Source organism: Salarias fasciatus, chromosome 1, assembly GCF_902148845.1.
Source record: "Salarias fasciatus chromosome 1, fSalaFa1.1, whole genome shotgun sequence".
NCBI classification, from domain to species: domain Eukaryota; kingdom Metazoa; phylum Chordata; class Actinopteri; order Blenniiformes; family Blenniidae; genus Salarias; species Salarias fasciatus.
In genome coordinates this window covers 13895418-13911855 of record NC_043745.1, presented here as the reverse complement: position 1 = coordinate 13911855, position 16438 = coordinate 13895418, and the positions used below count along the sequence as shown (strand labels likewise).

General features: G+C 44.5%; 1 protein-coding gene across 5 annotated transcripts in view; it reads right to left on the bottom strand.

Annotated features, from left to right (window-relative positions):
* shf (Src homology 2 domain containing F) overlaps positions 1–16438 on the bottom strand; it is a 125303-nt gene that overhangs the window by 25208 nt on the left and 83657 nt on the right. For 3 of the 5 annotated variants that reach the window (XM_030095795.1, XM_030095802.1, XM_030095817.1), the window contains exon 3: positions 6516–6734. In XM_030095795.1, coding sequence (XP_029951655.1) covers positions 6516–6734 — 219 coding nt within the window. Of the gene's footprint in view, positions 1–5607; positions 5707–6515; positions 6735–16438 lie in introns of all 5 variants that reach the window. The other 2 variants (XM_030095790.1, XM_030095809.1) reach the window with 1 other exon arrangement.

Sequence of the window (16438 nt, the reverse complement as noted above, 5' to 3'; positions counted from 1 at the left end):
GGTTATCGGCGGGGCGGTGCAGCAGAGGCCAGGACGACAAGACCGAGCCGGCCAGAGACGGACAGCGGAGGGGGAGGGGGCGATCAGCCAGGCGGAGAGAAACAGAAGCAGAACAGCTGGCTTTAACCCTGCTGCAAGTCACCAAATCAATTATTTATTTTAGGACATTAGACTTGAGTCTCAGATTTCTGGATCGTTAAGTCCGTGAAGATTCATTAAAGAACCATAAACCTGAAGCAGCAAGCGGCAACCCAGCGTCTGATCTCCTGTGTTTTAAACTCATGGCTCCCCGCTGGCCCGGAGCCAAGCGCGAGGAGCCACACGCAGGTAGCAAAGGACCAATCCCGCTGCGACGGGCTCACATTCCCAACGGCGGTGTGTGTGTGTGTGTGTGTGTGCGAGTCAAAATATACACACTGACGGACGCTTGCTCTCGTCCTGCCATGAAGGAACTTTATATACGATCACATTTTCATGCGTCTTCCTCACTCTTCACCCCCAGACTCATCCATCAGCCCGGCGGGCGGCGGGAGGAGAGGCTGTGGCGAGCATGAGCGTGAGCGCTCGGTTTTAAGTGAGCGAGGCGGTGCGTGTGGTGAAGGGGGGGGGGGGTCGGTGGAATCAGGGATGAGTGATTAACCAAACCGCAAGTACACAGCCTTCCAACACCCTAACAAGGCTGGGAATTTACATTCCATTGCATACCTGTCAGTAGATAGTCCAACAGTGAATAATAACGCAGGAGCAAGTGTTGTGAAGCGGCGAGCAGGCAGGCAGGCAGGAGCAGGAGCAGGAGCAGGGACCGACCGGGAGGAGGGCTGCAGCAGGAGCATTAGTCTGCTCTCCTTCCCCCCCATCATTAATGAAGACAAATAGTCTGTTATACAGATTACATTAGGCTGTTATACAGTGGTGGGAGGGCAGCGGAGGCGGCACTTGGTCCTGATTTAATCCAGCATGTTTGTTTTTTTAGATCCACTTCAGTCAGGTTGTGCATCTTTTGTCATTATCTTCTAATACTTTGTTTGGAGACACTCCAATTTCCTACGTAATTCTTGGAATTACAGAACGCCATTAATCATTGATATTGCACAGACGCAAAGCGTTTCAGCGACCAGAGAAGCGTAACTGAGGAAAAACTGTCTTCTACAAGCCTAAAGGTATGTGAGGCTAAATGATTTGCTTATAAGATTAGCAATTTCCCCACACAAGGTGTTGAGTGATGACTGGGATTGAGACTTGGTGACATTTCAGTTAATCACTGACATCTGCTGCAGCCAAGCAGAGGAAGAAGCTTTAGACAAACATTCAGCTCAAAAACAAGATTCGCAGTAAGACTAGGCCAGTAATTGTATACGAGTCATAACTCGAAGGCCGCAGTTTGAAGAATACATAAGTCCCCCTTTCTCCCACATCTTTCATCGTGGAGCGACAAAGCCTTTTAATCAGCCGAGTGGAGGAATATCTGTGTTGCTAACTAATCATCTAACGACAGCTCGAGCAACACGTGGGTCTTCCCACCAGCAGCGGCTGAGCCGGAGAGCGGCGTGACTTACGGAGGATTCAGTAGAGCCAATCAGCTGGTCAAGATGGAACACAGTATGGAAACGGTGTTCGACAAGTCGGTGCTATGAGGTGCTATTAAAATAATAAAATAATAAAGCCAATTTTGCAATAAACTGCCAATAACTGTGTCATAAAATATCCCAATAACATTTTCCAAAAACCCAATCACACTGTTGGCTGATTGGTTACATACATTATTAAAGTAGTTTTGAAAATGTTTTGTTTATAAATGAAATAACTGTAGCCTCTAATACCAAATACAAAAACAGGAATGCATTTCTTGGAAATAACAATTAATCTTGTTCTTTTTGTGTAGCCTGCTTTTCAAAGTTGCCATATTTATTCACTGAGGACATGTGGTGTGCAACATTCTGTCTCAGTGATGGAACTGAAAATGACTTTGTCGCATTTAAAATGGTCAAAATGACGACACCAGACTCATCTTATTGCCGAGTGCCATGTCCTGTTTCCTGGGGCCGATCTGAGAAGAAACACGAACTCAACCAATAGACGATTCAAGACAAATCTGAAATGAGTATTTACAAACCCGAGCTTTCACCTGAAAGTGGATGAAAAAGTAATTTTGCATCTAAATTGCTAGAATATGTGTATGTGTTTACCTTTACAGAGTCATATTTTGTTGTTTGCATTTTCAGTTTGGAAAGTTAAAAAAAAAAAAAAAAAAAAAAGGCAAAACCATTTCTCATCAGAACAAACATCAAGAGAAATTATCTTTTCAACCTTAATCTGGATCCACAAATACTTGAGCAACACATCTGTAAAAACCTCTAAATGACAGTAAACCAAAAAGCTTTATGACTGCAGTCTAAAATTTCATTAGCTCCGCGTAACCCCGCGTTCAAGACAAATCAATACTTCTCCTCCTTGAGACCACAGAGCTGCTAAATTAATGTGAGGGAATGGGAACTGTGGGACGAAGCTTGAAACAGAGCCAGGAGGGATGATCGGGAGAAGAACCGGGCTCACAAGTGGACTTATGAACTGAAGCCTAATTTCTTGCCGTTGGAGATAAGCTGGTTGCAGAGATCAGAGACTCGGGAAGCTCAAACCTTGAAAGGTGGGAAACTTTTCTCTAAGCCCCTTGATGTGCGGATTCGGGGCCGGTTTGCTCAGACACCTGTGAAGGCAACAACCCCGTGTTGACAGGGCTTGTCCCGGAGACGTCTCTCTTCTTTCCCCCTCCCTCTTTCTGTCTCCCAAACAGTGGGGAATAATTCCCGCCTGAATTGAACAAGCCGCCGAGCCACGGCGTGCTATAAATCAAAGAAGTTTCTAGACTGCGGCTGAAAGACGTCTAAAGGACTCGTCTCCTCGGCTCCCCGTCGACGCTTTGACATGCGGCGGCAAATTAAATTAATCATCATCAAAAGAGGGATGTTGTCTGTAAAGAGGAAGTTGAAAGGGGGGAACGTGTTAGTAAACAGCGTCCTAAACAAACTCTTCCGAGTGCTGCTTGACAGGAAAATAATGAGGAGGAGAAGGAAAGTGATTAAGAATGCAGCGAGACTTATTTAACTAATCAGATTCAGAACAGCGGGCCTCTTATGGAGACCGCAGAGAGCAAACAGGACACACATTTCAACAAAACATAAAAGAAAGATGGATGCAAACACAAAACTTTAAATACATCCACACAGTTTTACTAGTGGCTGCCTGAACCGCAGTGCACTCCTTTCAAATCACAGTGGGAATTCCTCCACGGTGAAATAAATCCTGCTGAGTGTCTCCTGCCTGCGAAAACTTTCAGCCAAAAATCCTTCAGTGGCCTGAGATCATTTCCTCGTGTTCTCATCTGTTTCGAGAAGCGATGCTATCTTTAAGTACCGATGGTTGGTACGGAGCGGTACTCTCATTACCTGAAGGTATGCACTAAATGCTCCCCCGAGCCTCTTTCTCACCTCCCACAAATGAGACTGAAGAGCTGGAGACCTGACACACACTGAAACGCGCCACATGTTAAGGCATCATGCTTTCCTGTCATTCTCACCAGGTCAGCTGACAGAACAGAGATCAGATCAGATCAAAACATCTCTCTCATTCTGCCGTTTTCGGTGACATTTGATGGTAATGATAGCAGCTGTCCAGCTGGAAATTTGTGCTTCAAACTGTAAGACTTTTCAGAAGTGATTAACTATTGCTCACTATCTGCATAAAGAGCAGAACTGTGACTGAGGAATTCAAAACAAGATCTCTTTAAGAGAACGAATGCACAGTGCACTGAGACAATACTGTACGTATCACAGCTCAGTCACTTATTTGAAACATGTATATTGCACATATATTGCTAAGTCCTTATTTTAAGTTCTACTTTCCTTTCACTCTGAGAAGAATAACCAACCTCCTGTTCTCTGACTTGTGTTTGAAATACACCTGAAAGCTCCACTGCAGGGAAAATTAACATTTTAGCCTTGCTGACATCTCCTAATAGATGTTATTCTAAGCCAGATGAGAATGTGTTCATTATGTTTGAGGCCATCACAAACATTTTATTATTGGTTATTCTCTCAAAAATCTCTTAAACAATATATATTCCTTTAGTTTGCTCCATCATTACAGATGCAATGCAGAGGATTCAAACCTGCAGCTTTTCCCTCCAGATTAAACGTTCGACTCAAAACACCATCATGTGGTGAAAAGTGGTATCACGTAAAAGGAACAGCCTCTTCAGTTGGTTTGCATGCTAACTTTTCACAAAAAATGTTTGCAGCACATTTAAAATATAATTTAAAGGAATTAAACATTTAGGTACTTTGCTAATTTTGTATACTTAAAAAAGAAAACCTGCAACAAGCCAAATGTTAATTGTCAATAGATGCATGTTGAAATGAGGGAGAAATGTTGGAGGTAAATCACAACGCAGAGCAGGCAGGTTATACTTAACATGGCAGGAACTGACATGGAAATACTTTAATAACAAGTTCATGCATGTACTATTGGAATAAAGGACTTATTAATGTACAATGGTGAAGTTATAAAAAAAATTCACATTAGAAAATGATCTTTTGAAAAAATAAATCTATTTTTACTTCAGAATTTTGGGGTTTCATGATATTCTGCAGGGAAATAGAAAATATAAAAAAAAATTATATTTTGCTCGTACTCTGAAATATGTGAAAATAATACTAATGCTCTTTATTTTGCAATTTAGCTTCTTTCTGTGAGATCTGATTTCCAATCCATGAACCTCAGTCTAAAAAACCAAATCACAAGCAGCTTATTGTTCCAGCTGAACACCGCGGCGAGCCTCGAGGCGACGGATCATCTAAATGTGTTTTTTTCCTTTCAGCTGTAATTAGAAAAGAAGCGGCTCATTCGCTGATGATTTAGTCGCCCTGATCTCATCAAGTGGAGGACGCTTTCACACTCAAGACTTTATGAATCTTTAACAAAATAATGATCTGCTAAACCTATTATGGTTCAAATGCTGGAGATGGCTTTTCATTTTATCGGATTTACTTAAAAGACGCACAAGCGTGCAGTTTCTCAATTCATCATTTGATTAAGACTTTCTTATCGTTTGTGTTTATATGTAGAAGAGGCAAAAGATCAGAGTGTGTGTCAGTGTTTATCTAACTGCGCGGTTAATTATTGTCTTTTAACTGGATTGTATGTCACTCGCTTCACCTCTTCTGAGGATCAACAGTAAAAGTTTGGCTACTAATTACACAGGTGGATTCTGAAGTGCGTTCACCATGAATGTGTCTTCAGTTGGAGCTGGGCAAAGCAGGAAGCACATGAATAAAATTATTCAAATTAAAGATAAAAGCTCGAGAATTTTTCAGTGGGTGCAAGTAGATCTGAATGGAATAGATGACATTAAGGAGTTGGATGTTTACCAAATCCTAAAACTACAAATACACATCATATTAATGGTTTCCAGCTTTCAGTCTCATTCTAAAAGGAGCTTAGGGAAGGGGGGAAAAACTCCCAAAGTGCAACTGTCAGGTTCAGACATCACTGTCAAAGCTACAATAAGAGCAGAAAGAGAGAGACATTCCCCAACCCCGTCTCCAGTGGTACCTGTGAGAGATTTAGAAGTGGAGTCCTTTCTTCTCTGGGGACCTGATCCAGTGCCACTTACCGAGCCCTCGTAGCTAATGCAGTCATAACAAAGCAGAGCTGTTCAAGGACGAAAAAAAAGAAAAAAAATATATAAAGAGGAAAAGGGGCGATGAAAAATAGAGGAAAGGTTTGATGATTTACGTTCAGTTAAAAGGATTGGTGTGTTTTTTCCCCCATCTTTTTTTTTTTTTTTTCCAAACTTTGGGAGCACATTTAAATTCCAAAGCCACAGTCTTTCCAGGAACAGCCCTGTTTGATGTTATGGCTGTGTTAGCCATGCTGAAGCTCTTAAACCACAGCGACTACCTGCACCTACATGCACCTGCGCAACCAATCATGCCCCCACCCCGAGAAGCAGAGGTATCAACCCGAGTTTAAACAGGCAGCAGATGGATCAGAACTGCAAAGAGTAACCCGGACACCTGCAAAACGAAGGCAGCGGGTGCATTAAAGGAAAGAGAGAACGAGAGAAAGAGAGAGCGAGAGAGAGAGAGAGAGAGAGAGACGGAAAAAAAAACTACTAAGTTTGAAGCAGCAGCTGCAGCAGAGCCCTCACAACCTGACAGAGGCCATAATCAAATTTGTTAGAGCTGGAAAAACAGACCACTGTGTTAGTAACGCGAAAGGAAAACAGGTTGAGATGGAACTGTGATAAAAATGAAGCAACCCTGAGACAGAGAGAGATCTGGCTGAACTGGTTTCGAACAGTCAACGTCAAATTCACCCACATGAAGACGAACAAGCAGGCAGAGCTGAAAGACTTTGCAATTTCCATGAAGTAGAAATATCTTTACATGTGCATTAAAATGAAATATGTGTGAAAATTATTCCTCAGTCAGCCATCAGTGTTGTGTGCAGAATGTTACCTGCAAAAGCTTTGGAAATCCGCTCCTTCTTCCACTCCCAGGGCTGGTCGTACTCCTCGGGGGGTCGCTCGTCGTCCTGGGGCAGCCGGCTCTCTCTGGGGCAGCGCAGTCGCTCGGGGTCCGAGTCCCCGCCGTTCTCGGCGGGCTCATACGGCGTGTCGTAGAGGGGCAGCTGCCTCACAGATCCTTCCTTCTGGCTTCGCCCGCTGGACCTGATCTCTGGGGGGAAGAAGGAAAACAGACCAATGGTTACTGTCAGGTCTCCGACATAAAAATCTATCAATGAAAACTATGAAGTTATGCCTGCAGGAGCACAACAAGACACACAGACTCGCAATTTATAATACAAGACAGAATAAATATCTGCCTGGGAGACAAAGTAGCATCATATTTAGACTTTAAGCTCGGTCAGTATTTGTTATTTGGTTATTTCATTTCAGCTGATGGCATCATAGAGAAGATCAAAACACTCAAATTCACATCCTCACACACAAGGCTGAATAGTTGAGCCAAGTTTGTTCAGTTAAAATAAGATGAGATCAAGCTGGGCTTCACCAAACGAGAAAGGAGCGATACTAAAAGACACTGACGTGTCCTCAGTAAATGTCTAGCCTGCATTAAACACGCAGCTGAAAGGCTCTCTTGGATGAACTAATATCGCCAGAAGACGCCTGCAGATGGTGTGAACGCCGTGATACCAGCTACAGACTGTCAACGGCAGAAGATGGGCACTCTCGCTCGCTCCCATATTTTAAATGCAAATCTACCTGCCAGTATTACTAAGGAAGCAATGCATGTGCGGTAGTGAGGAATGAATCAAGAGGCAGGTATTTCAACAGGCCATTATAATGAGGGACGACGGCACTTCGCCATAGCTGCAGCGACAGCGAGCGGGAAGTGAGAAGGGACTGAAATAAAGAAAGCTGAGCATCAGCACATGCACAGAGCGGTACAAGAAAAATCACAGATGAGATCTGAGCTGCCGTGCTTCAGGCCGCACGGCCCGCGCTCAAATCAAGAGAAACTAACAATGTTCCTTCTTTCCAGAGTCTCATAGGGCCTTTGATGCAAATGGCAGTGAGATGCTGAGCACCAGCATGATCATTCTGCTGTGAAAGTGTGAAAACCAAGTTACACAACGACAATTGATAAGCTATCAGACCAGAGTTTCAAAAGCTCAAACGGCCAACCTCATAATGTTGACGTGCCTGAGCCGGTTTACACATGTGTGCCGTCATGTAAAGTCATACGTCTGCGTCTGGCCCTACTGATCAAATTGTGATCAGTTGAAATTCTTTAAAATTACTCCACAACTTCAGAAGGAGGTAATTCCTCGACAACGGAGAAATGAATAATATATATTCTGCTCAAGAGCTTGAAGTGCAATCCCTAAGAAGCAGCAGCCATGATATAGCGTGTGCCGCTCACCCAACCACAGTGCGAGTCGGAGAGGGGGGAAAACGGTTGGAAGGGAAAAACTCCTGCCGCTGCTTCGACGTGGCGGGGAGTTCTCTTTCCCATGGCGGTTGGGGAAAAAAACAAGTGTGGGCGCAGCAGTGTTTCACCTTGTGTAATCTTCACACAGCAGAGAAGAGAGGACCCACATGTTTCACATTTAGTCAGAATCTGAACCAGTAAACAGTTTCTGGAACATTTCCAGATCTTCTGCTTATCTAAAGTCAGGAGTTCGAGTCCACCACAGTTTCTGCAGAGCATATATAAACACACCAGATAGACAGGGCTGTAGGGTTATCTGTCTGATGTTTTCACACTTATGTAGCAGCAGGACTTATTTATTTAAAGGCGATTCAGTTAAAAGACACTTCCCAGAGTGTTAGAAGAATATTTGCATTGTTTAAAATCTGTGTTAAACACCAACGTGCCGTTTACACACTACAGTAGATTGAAAAGCATTAAAAGATTAAATGTATTTCACCATTTCTAGTTCTTTAAAAGAATGACTACATGCTTTAGAATATTCAAAATTCTCAGTTAAAAAAAAACATTATGATTAATTTCTTTCAGTGGATTAAGAAAGTAAATTGTATTGGGTGAATTGATGTTTCATGAACACTGGAAGAAAAAAATACCCCGATGATGAATGATGTCTGAAATGAAAGACTTGTGGTCAGGACAATAAATCCTACAGGTCAATTGATTAGTCGTCATTTAGAACATTTATCATCAAGGTTCTGCTAGAAGGACTCAAGCAGGAGTTGAACTATCTGCACCGTCGAGTCCATCGTCCAGTGAATTTCATCCGGCTTTTCTCCAGAATTTCTTCAACAGATGAGAATCTCATGACACAAATGTCACCCGCGATGATCAGGGCCACGAGTTCAGGTCATGTACCCATGTTAGAATCTACTCAACATCCACCGAGCAAAACCAAGTCGCATGCAGATGTTTTTAGTCGCTGTAAAAGGCGGCGAAAGAGACCTGACTGCTAATGAAGCCCTGTGCCCTTGAGAACAACCCCCTCCCCCCTCCCCCCTCCCTCTCCCGTCGTCCTGTACTTGTACTCGCATGAAGTTGTTAGCAGCTCTGCAGCCTTCCTCCTGGGCCATATGAAGCTGTTAGCGGCCAGAACAGCCACGCAGCTATGCGAAGGTGAAGAGAATGAAATATTATGCCACACTACTGCATAATTGCCTCTTAGCCCAAGGGAGCTCTTGCGGAAAAATGAGCAATGCGTTGAGCCTAATGGAGCTCCCCGCTGCTGGAGGTGGAGGTGGTGGAGGTAGTGGGGTGGGGTGAGGTGAGGCTCCCGTATCTCTGTGTAATTCTGCATTAGGCAAACTTGCACTCTTTGATCTTAGCAGTTAAAAGACTTGGCATTATGAGATCGAGGCACGATTAGGTCCTACCTCCCTTCCAGGAGAACAAATAACCCTGGAGGAGGGTGAAAAAAGCAAGGTGTGGCAACCCGAAAAGGCACAGGGTGGAGAGGTGGGACCGGGCATGTAAATAAATCTTATGGAAATAACCCTTTAATTGGTGGCATGCTGCCTTCAATAAATTGCTGCGGCGGATTGAGGCTCCCTGCTGCCTCTGGAGGACGAGAGCCAAGGAAGTCCTGCAGCTCTCTTTATGTTCCTCTAGTCCGGCTGTACGTTTGTTTCCGCCTCCTTCTACCCTGCTCGCTCCTCCAGTCGGCTCCGGCTGGTGAGCCGGGCGGGGGCGCGTCTGTCGGGCTGGATTACAGTGATTGACATGACAGTGGGTTGCAGGCTGCAGCACAGCTGCAATCCATCGCTCTCCGTTTTTGACCTCTAACCTCTGTCGAGGATCAAAGGTCAATCACCACACCCTCCCTTGATCTACCCCTCCTGCGCTCTCCTCCCCGGATGTTGCAGTTTCCGTCCTGAACCCTCCCTTTACAGCCTCGACACTCGCGCTTCTCCCCTGAAAGGCTGGAAAGTGTGATCTTTTCCACCCGTGGACTTTAACAGGAGGCCAAAAAGAGGGAAAGACTCAGCAGAATCTCTGCGACTGACAACAAGAATGTGCTGCTACTCCAAAGTTCCGAGAGCTTCAAGTATTTTGGGAAACAATTAAAGTTTATATAAGTATAAATACAAAGTGTGCTGCCACCAGCGGGGTTTCAACAGCCATGTAGCGGCAGCAGCCTCACTGACCACAACCATCTGTTTAGTGCCACTAAAAAAGACGTGTGTGTGTGTGGGGGGGGGGGGGGGGGGGGGGGGGGGGGCAGAGCATGCTGCTAGGAACCCAACAGCTGCATTTAAGCGAGGAACCATCCTCCCTTAATGAGAGAAAGATGTGGATTCTGCATGATATAATGTGGGCATTGTCAAGCGAGCTCCAAATCTCAAAGCAGTGACAAAAGAAGCTTTGACACAAGTGGAAGATCCGATCTTTCTTATTATTTTCCTGCAGAGGTTCACAAACCCAGTAGACTAATTCGAGGGAAGAGAGAGGAACATTTCTCCCGCAGCAAATCCACGGAGGCCCCTGTTCTACTTGCTACGGGAGGAGCCCTCTGGGCATATTATCGTGGCAGCAGAATGGGCAGACGCAGAGCTCTGGATTAAATCAAAAAACATTAACTGCAGCCGACCCGGCAGCTGCATCCTGCCGCACAAAAGCGCACCAACCGAGCCATCGAGACCTCATCAGCCAGACGGGCCGTCTCGTCAGATTATTGCCGGGATTACACTTGAAATGAAAGTAGCGTTACATTATGAGATGTGAACGGGAGGCGTGCATTCATCCTCCTCTCTGCAGCCTTGGCAGGGGTGTGGGGGGGTTTCTGGATGTGATTGAGGGCATCTCTCCTGCTCCAGTGAAGGATTAAATATAATCGACTTTACACCCCCGAAAAACAATAGGGACAGGACAGCCAGGCTTTAAGGACTAACTCTGCCTGCTCCATTGGCTCCATCACTTTTAAGAAAATTAATTATCATTTTAACGAACTGAATTATGCTGACCACATGCACGACTCGGAATAAATGTTCAAGAGGAAATAAGTATACGGATTTTAAACAAAGTCATTACACACTTTTAAATGCATTCAAACAGATGATATTCCAGGTAATTTTTGATTGACAAACAGTGTTAATGTAATAGTATGTCCTGCTAATTGCGCAATAAATGAAAGCAGCTGCTCCACCGGCTCAGGCAAGCTGGAGTGTATTCAGACCGTATTACATTTCTTTTTCTTCTTCTCTTTCTCTCTTTCTTTAATATAAGGACTATAAACTTCAAAAATAAAGTGCCAAATTGAGCATGAAGCCACAGAAACAAGCAGATAAAAATTTAGTTGAGCTCAGATGTTCAAATTTCAATTTCATCATTGATGTTGAAAAAATGTTTTTCTTCTTTCAACTGTATTTTGTTGCAGTTATTGCCATAATAAACAGTTTCCTCAAAAAATGAACTGAATCTTTTTCTCAAGGTTTCCACTTTCTTCTATTGACATTTTGCGAAACTGTTAATATTTCTCTGGTTTCGGAGCGGCTCTGGCTCAGTTGGTAGAGCGGTCGACTCTCAATCGGAGGGTTGCAGGTCTGATTCCTCCGTGTCCACACGGTGTTTCCCTGAGCGAGACACGGAACTCCAACTTTTCCTAATGGCTGATCGAGCATCATGGCAGCCAATCCTCAACTTCTCCCTCTTTTTTCAACAGTTCATTCTTAATTTTCTGACTTTATAAGTCATGAATGTTTTCTTTGTTTAAAGTCAATGTGATAAAAAAAAAATGGCACCACAGCTGCTTCACAATATTAATACAGAATAATGGTGGGGAAAATGTGAGGGTAAGGGGAATTTAAATATATTCTTGATTAACTTTCCTTTATTTTTGAGGCAAAATCATTACAGGAATAAATATGACACACTAGATAATACTTTATGAAAACACTTTCAGAACTGAATTGATTGTATGTGTAATACATACAGTATTAAGTTAAACTATATTTGAAGCTTATAAGCCAAAAACATTCAAGACGATATTTGAAGACTAACATTTTTTTTTTTCAAATAAACAGAATCTACGAAGCACAAGATGACTGCAGCCTTTTACTGGGATCTTAACAGCTGTTGATAATGATTATTTTTTGAGAGAAGTCTGACATTCAACCAGAAAGTAGTCTTGATTTGTAAAATTAAAAACAAAACAACCACCAGCCTCTTCTTGAATCTCATCCTGACACGCTGTCATGCTCACATGGCAGCAGAGTCTAGAGGTGATTAAGAAAGCCGGTGCAGCGGTGCCGCCCCCCTGCACCTCTGATTTCACTCCGTCTGATTGCCCTGGTCTGTGCAGAGGGCTGATCTTGCGGTGGCAGAGGGGGAACTGAGCTCTATCGGAGGCCACCCACCGGTATTGTGTGTGTCAGTCAGAGAGTCGGCTGACAAGAGAAGGTGTTTGCTCCTTGACCCGTGGTGGCCCACTGTTGAGTGTCATTTCGCTTAGCGAGCGGAGCCGAGAGGAGCCTCTCGCCTCCCGACCGCTCCTCACACACCTCCAGGAGGAACGCTGCGATAAACAAAGACAAAACCACCCTGACAGCTCTGAGCTCGCATCTCGCCCCGGTTTTCATTTCCATTTTTACGTCTATTCATTTTTCTCTTGAAGGAACAAAAGCTGCAAAGACAAAGACGTGAATTAGCATGTAAGCATCTTCTAGGAGCCTTTTTTGTTTTTACAGAATGCACAATTTGATATTTTGACAGGATTTGTCTAGTAACTTCAATCACTGAACTTTGAATATTTGCAGTCAAGGTTTTCTGTCAACACATCAGATACGTCTATCTGCAAGCTGGACGTGCGTGTGTGCGTGCACGGCTGCATCTCCATCAGTTTCCTGAAGACGCAACAGAAACCGTTGTTCTCCTTTGTCTTGGTTCACACAGTGTCAGGCTTGTGGATGCACAGAAGCCTCAAACCTCTATCATGGCCCAGACACAACGGTATTTTCTGGTTTTACCACAATTTTGTTTTGTAACTTATTAAAATTCAGCATTTCCTGAGAGCTCCAACAGTAACAGATAAATGTTAGTAAGGAGTACTTTCAGCCAGACTCACTCTTGAATAAAGGAGTCTGTGTAAACCGTCTGCAAGCAAGCCACAGATGTGTTTTCATTTGTTTACCGAAAGCATAGAAAGACAGAAAATTAAAAGAAAGAAATGTGCAGGAGTCAGATTTACTGGTCTAGGTGATGCCCGTGTTGGCGTGTTCACTTGTCTCTGCGTAAATTTGTTGTTTCCGGGGAGAGCTGGAGGGAATGGAAGCAGAAGAGCGCCTTCAACAACATACTGGCATATATATATGGATTCACTCTCTCACTGGAGCGGAGAGAAAGCCTGAAGACACAACGTAGACGGGGCAGAAACAAGGAGGCGGGGAATGACGGAAGTACGCCAGACAGAGAAAGAAGAGGAGAAGGAAGCCTCAGCTTCAGAGGGAATGGAGATGTACAAAAAACAAAAGACAATGAGCAGCAACGGGCGAACAGAGAGAGGGAGGGAAGAAATTGAAAATTAGAGACAGGCAGGTGATGCAAGTTTGTCACAGAGGGGGAAATAAACACCGGGGGACTGTGACAGGGAGTGGAGGAGAGTGATGGAAAATGAAAGTGGGAAGCACAGACGGAGGAAGAGAGTGGCAAGAATGATAAATATGCAGAGCAGCAAATGCCTCTTCATATGCCGAAACTAATGAACACGGACCAGTTCAAGGCACCAAACACACGAAAACAGCTGTTCGGCGACTTTTGAATTTCAGTATTAAGCTGCCACTGTGAAAATAAGTAAACTTGTCTCCAAATCAGCAGGAGGTTCAAAAACCTTGCTCGTGTGCCAAAGCTTCAGCGTAGATTTCACCACTGACAAACAAATCTAGAACTTTACCAAACATCAGGGAAATCCATCCAGTAGTCTCAGATATATTTCAGTTACAAAAAAGCCAAACAGGTGGTGAAACTGTATGAGATCCAATATAAATGTGGGCAGAGAAACAGCAAAGAGCTGAAAAAACCCCCCACAGGATTATAAAAGTCAACCCGACAAAATTAGAAGCTCATAATAAATCTCCTGGCAATCTGTTCTGCAGACATCAAGATGTGTCAAGAATGATAAGTTAAATCGTGATGATAAGTAGCTTTTTAGATATAACAGGTTCAAATCATGAGAGTGAAAGCAGTGAAATCCTGTGTAGAGGATTCTACTGTATGCTGGAAGTCCCACAGTCGAGCCCTGGCTGTTATCACTCTTAGGCCAAAGTTTTAACCGCTTCACCTCGATGCATCTCGAAAAGAAAGAGGAGGTTTGCATATTCGTGTTGTCAGCGGATCTAATAAAAGAGACCATTGCATGCTCAGGTTTTCCCCACTATAATCTATCCAGAGCCAGTGAGACATTTCAGTTTGGGTAAGATTATTAAGTTGTTGCTGAATGGGTTTTTGTAGCTTATGTTCCCAGCATTCTTCGTGACTCACACTGCATATTTTCAAGTGTTTCTATTGGATATGCAAGCCTGTATTGATGAAGCGGCCCAAACATATTTTAATTTCAAGCGTAAAAGCTGTGTTTTGTGACACACAGTTTCACTTGGTTTTGATTGACTTTAATAATTTTGTTCCCAGTCGCGGTTAGTTATATACCAGCCAAGTGTCGGTGCCACTCTGGAGCTGGTTTCCCTGGCGAGTGTCGTTCTCTTGTGGTCAAATCGTGCAAACAGCTGGTTCTAAATCAAGCTCCTGCTTCAAAACCAGTCCTCAAACTGTCTTGGTGGAGGAGAGGTTTATGTAAATACACGCTTACTCCAGGGAAACTGCATAAAAAGGTGGCATTGATCCTTTGCGGGGCACAACTACAATTGCAGCTCTTAAGGATGGAGGTGAAAGCTGATTAACAGAAGGTGAATGGGGACAGCGGATTGGAAAGGTGCCCGTCTACCTACATGAATCACATAATAGCCCTCATGGCCAACTCACGCAGCTCGCCTGTGAACAAACAAAAAGACACGACGCACTTCAGCAGCACAGACACGGTGACGGCGAGCATCCATGCAATCAGTCATTTACGAATTGCTGACAACCGCACGGCGGTAATAGAAATTCCATTTGGCCGACAGTGAAACGCGGAGAGGCTGAAATGTTTTCTCGACTCAACGTGAAGCTGTGACAGGCTGCTTGGATGACGCCGTTGTGTGCAGAATGCCCCACAGCCTTATGGGAGCAGAGCGATTTTTCCACAGGCGGCAGCTCTGAGTCGTGCATGCTCTGCAGCTATTGTTCCAGGGCTGAGATAAGACTGGCGGCGGATTAGAGAGTGCACCCAGAGTTCAGGTTGTGTGTGGCTGAGTGAAAGAAGACGACGGCATTCGAATGGGAGAGGAAAGGAACTCAAAGCAGAGGGAAGGCGACTGGAGCACCTCTTGTCATGACGCCTAATTTTGCCCGGGAGGTCGTGGAAGAGGGGGCGACGGGGGAGGAGGAGCGAGACGACGCGTGGACGTGCCGATGATGAATAGCCACTTCATGCTGCCGTGATACCGGGGGTCAATGGCCCATTATTGGAGACAGGCCTCCAGGAACAGTCAGCAGAGCCCCGCTCGCACCCCCATCAACCTTCAACCAGCTCCCGTTCCCCCCGGGGGACGTCGGGACTGCTCATTCCGCTCATCTCTACTGGGAAGAGAATGAGTGGAGGAGATGACACGGGAAAGAAAAATCCTATTTGTGGCACAGGGGGAGCCCCCCGTACTAAGACGCCCTGCAATAATACAGACTCGGGTCAGACGGGGGTCAAACATGCACAGAGTCACATACACGCCTTGATGCTGCAGCGCAAAGCAGAAGCGGGACACCATCCTCATTCGAGGATAATGTGGAGAGCTCCCGGTGAGAACTGAACTTGTGGCTTTTAAATCTGTGAACAAAGAGACACCTATGCAGTGGAATACTGTAGGAAGTAGGCAAGGCGCAGGAGGAGGAAGACTTCAGGTATTTCCATTTTTTTGGTGTGTGCGTTCTTTGAGTTTTCCCTTTACATTGTGATAATCAGGTAATCTCCTCCTTGCAAAAGCACAGAAATCTCATTAAAAAAAAAATGAAGTTCCATCACCTCCGTGCCGAGCCGAGCCGACAGCCATTGTTCTCTCTCTGGGCTGTCTCTCATTAGCTGAGATACATGCCACTGAAACACTGACAGATTTTAGTCCCAAACTGGGTAAGAAACAGAGTACGGCTGCAAATTGTTTCTTTGGGCAACATTACACAACCTGAACTCTTAACAACCCCAGTTTGACGACTGGATACCAATGCACCGCCAGCTCCAGACCTCAAACGTACCCCTGAGCATAAAACAAAGCGTAATGCCACTTTTACTGTTCCTGGACTTCAAAGTTGAGGCTCATTATGAGGCATAAAATAAGGATGAAACTGCAACAAAC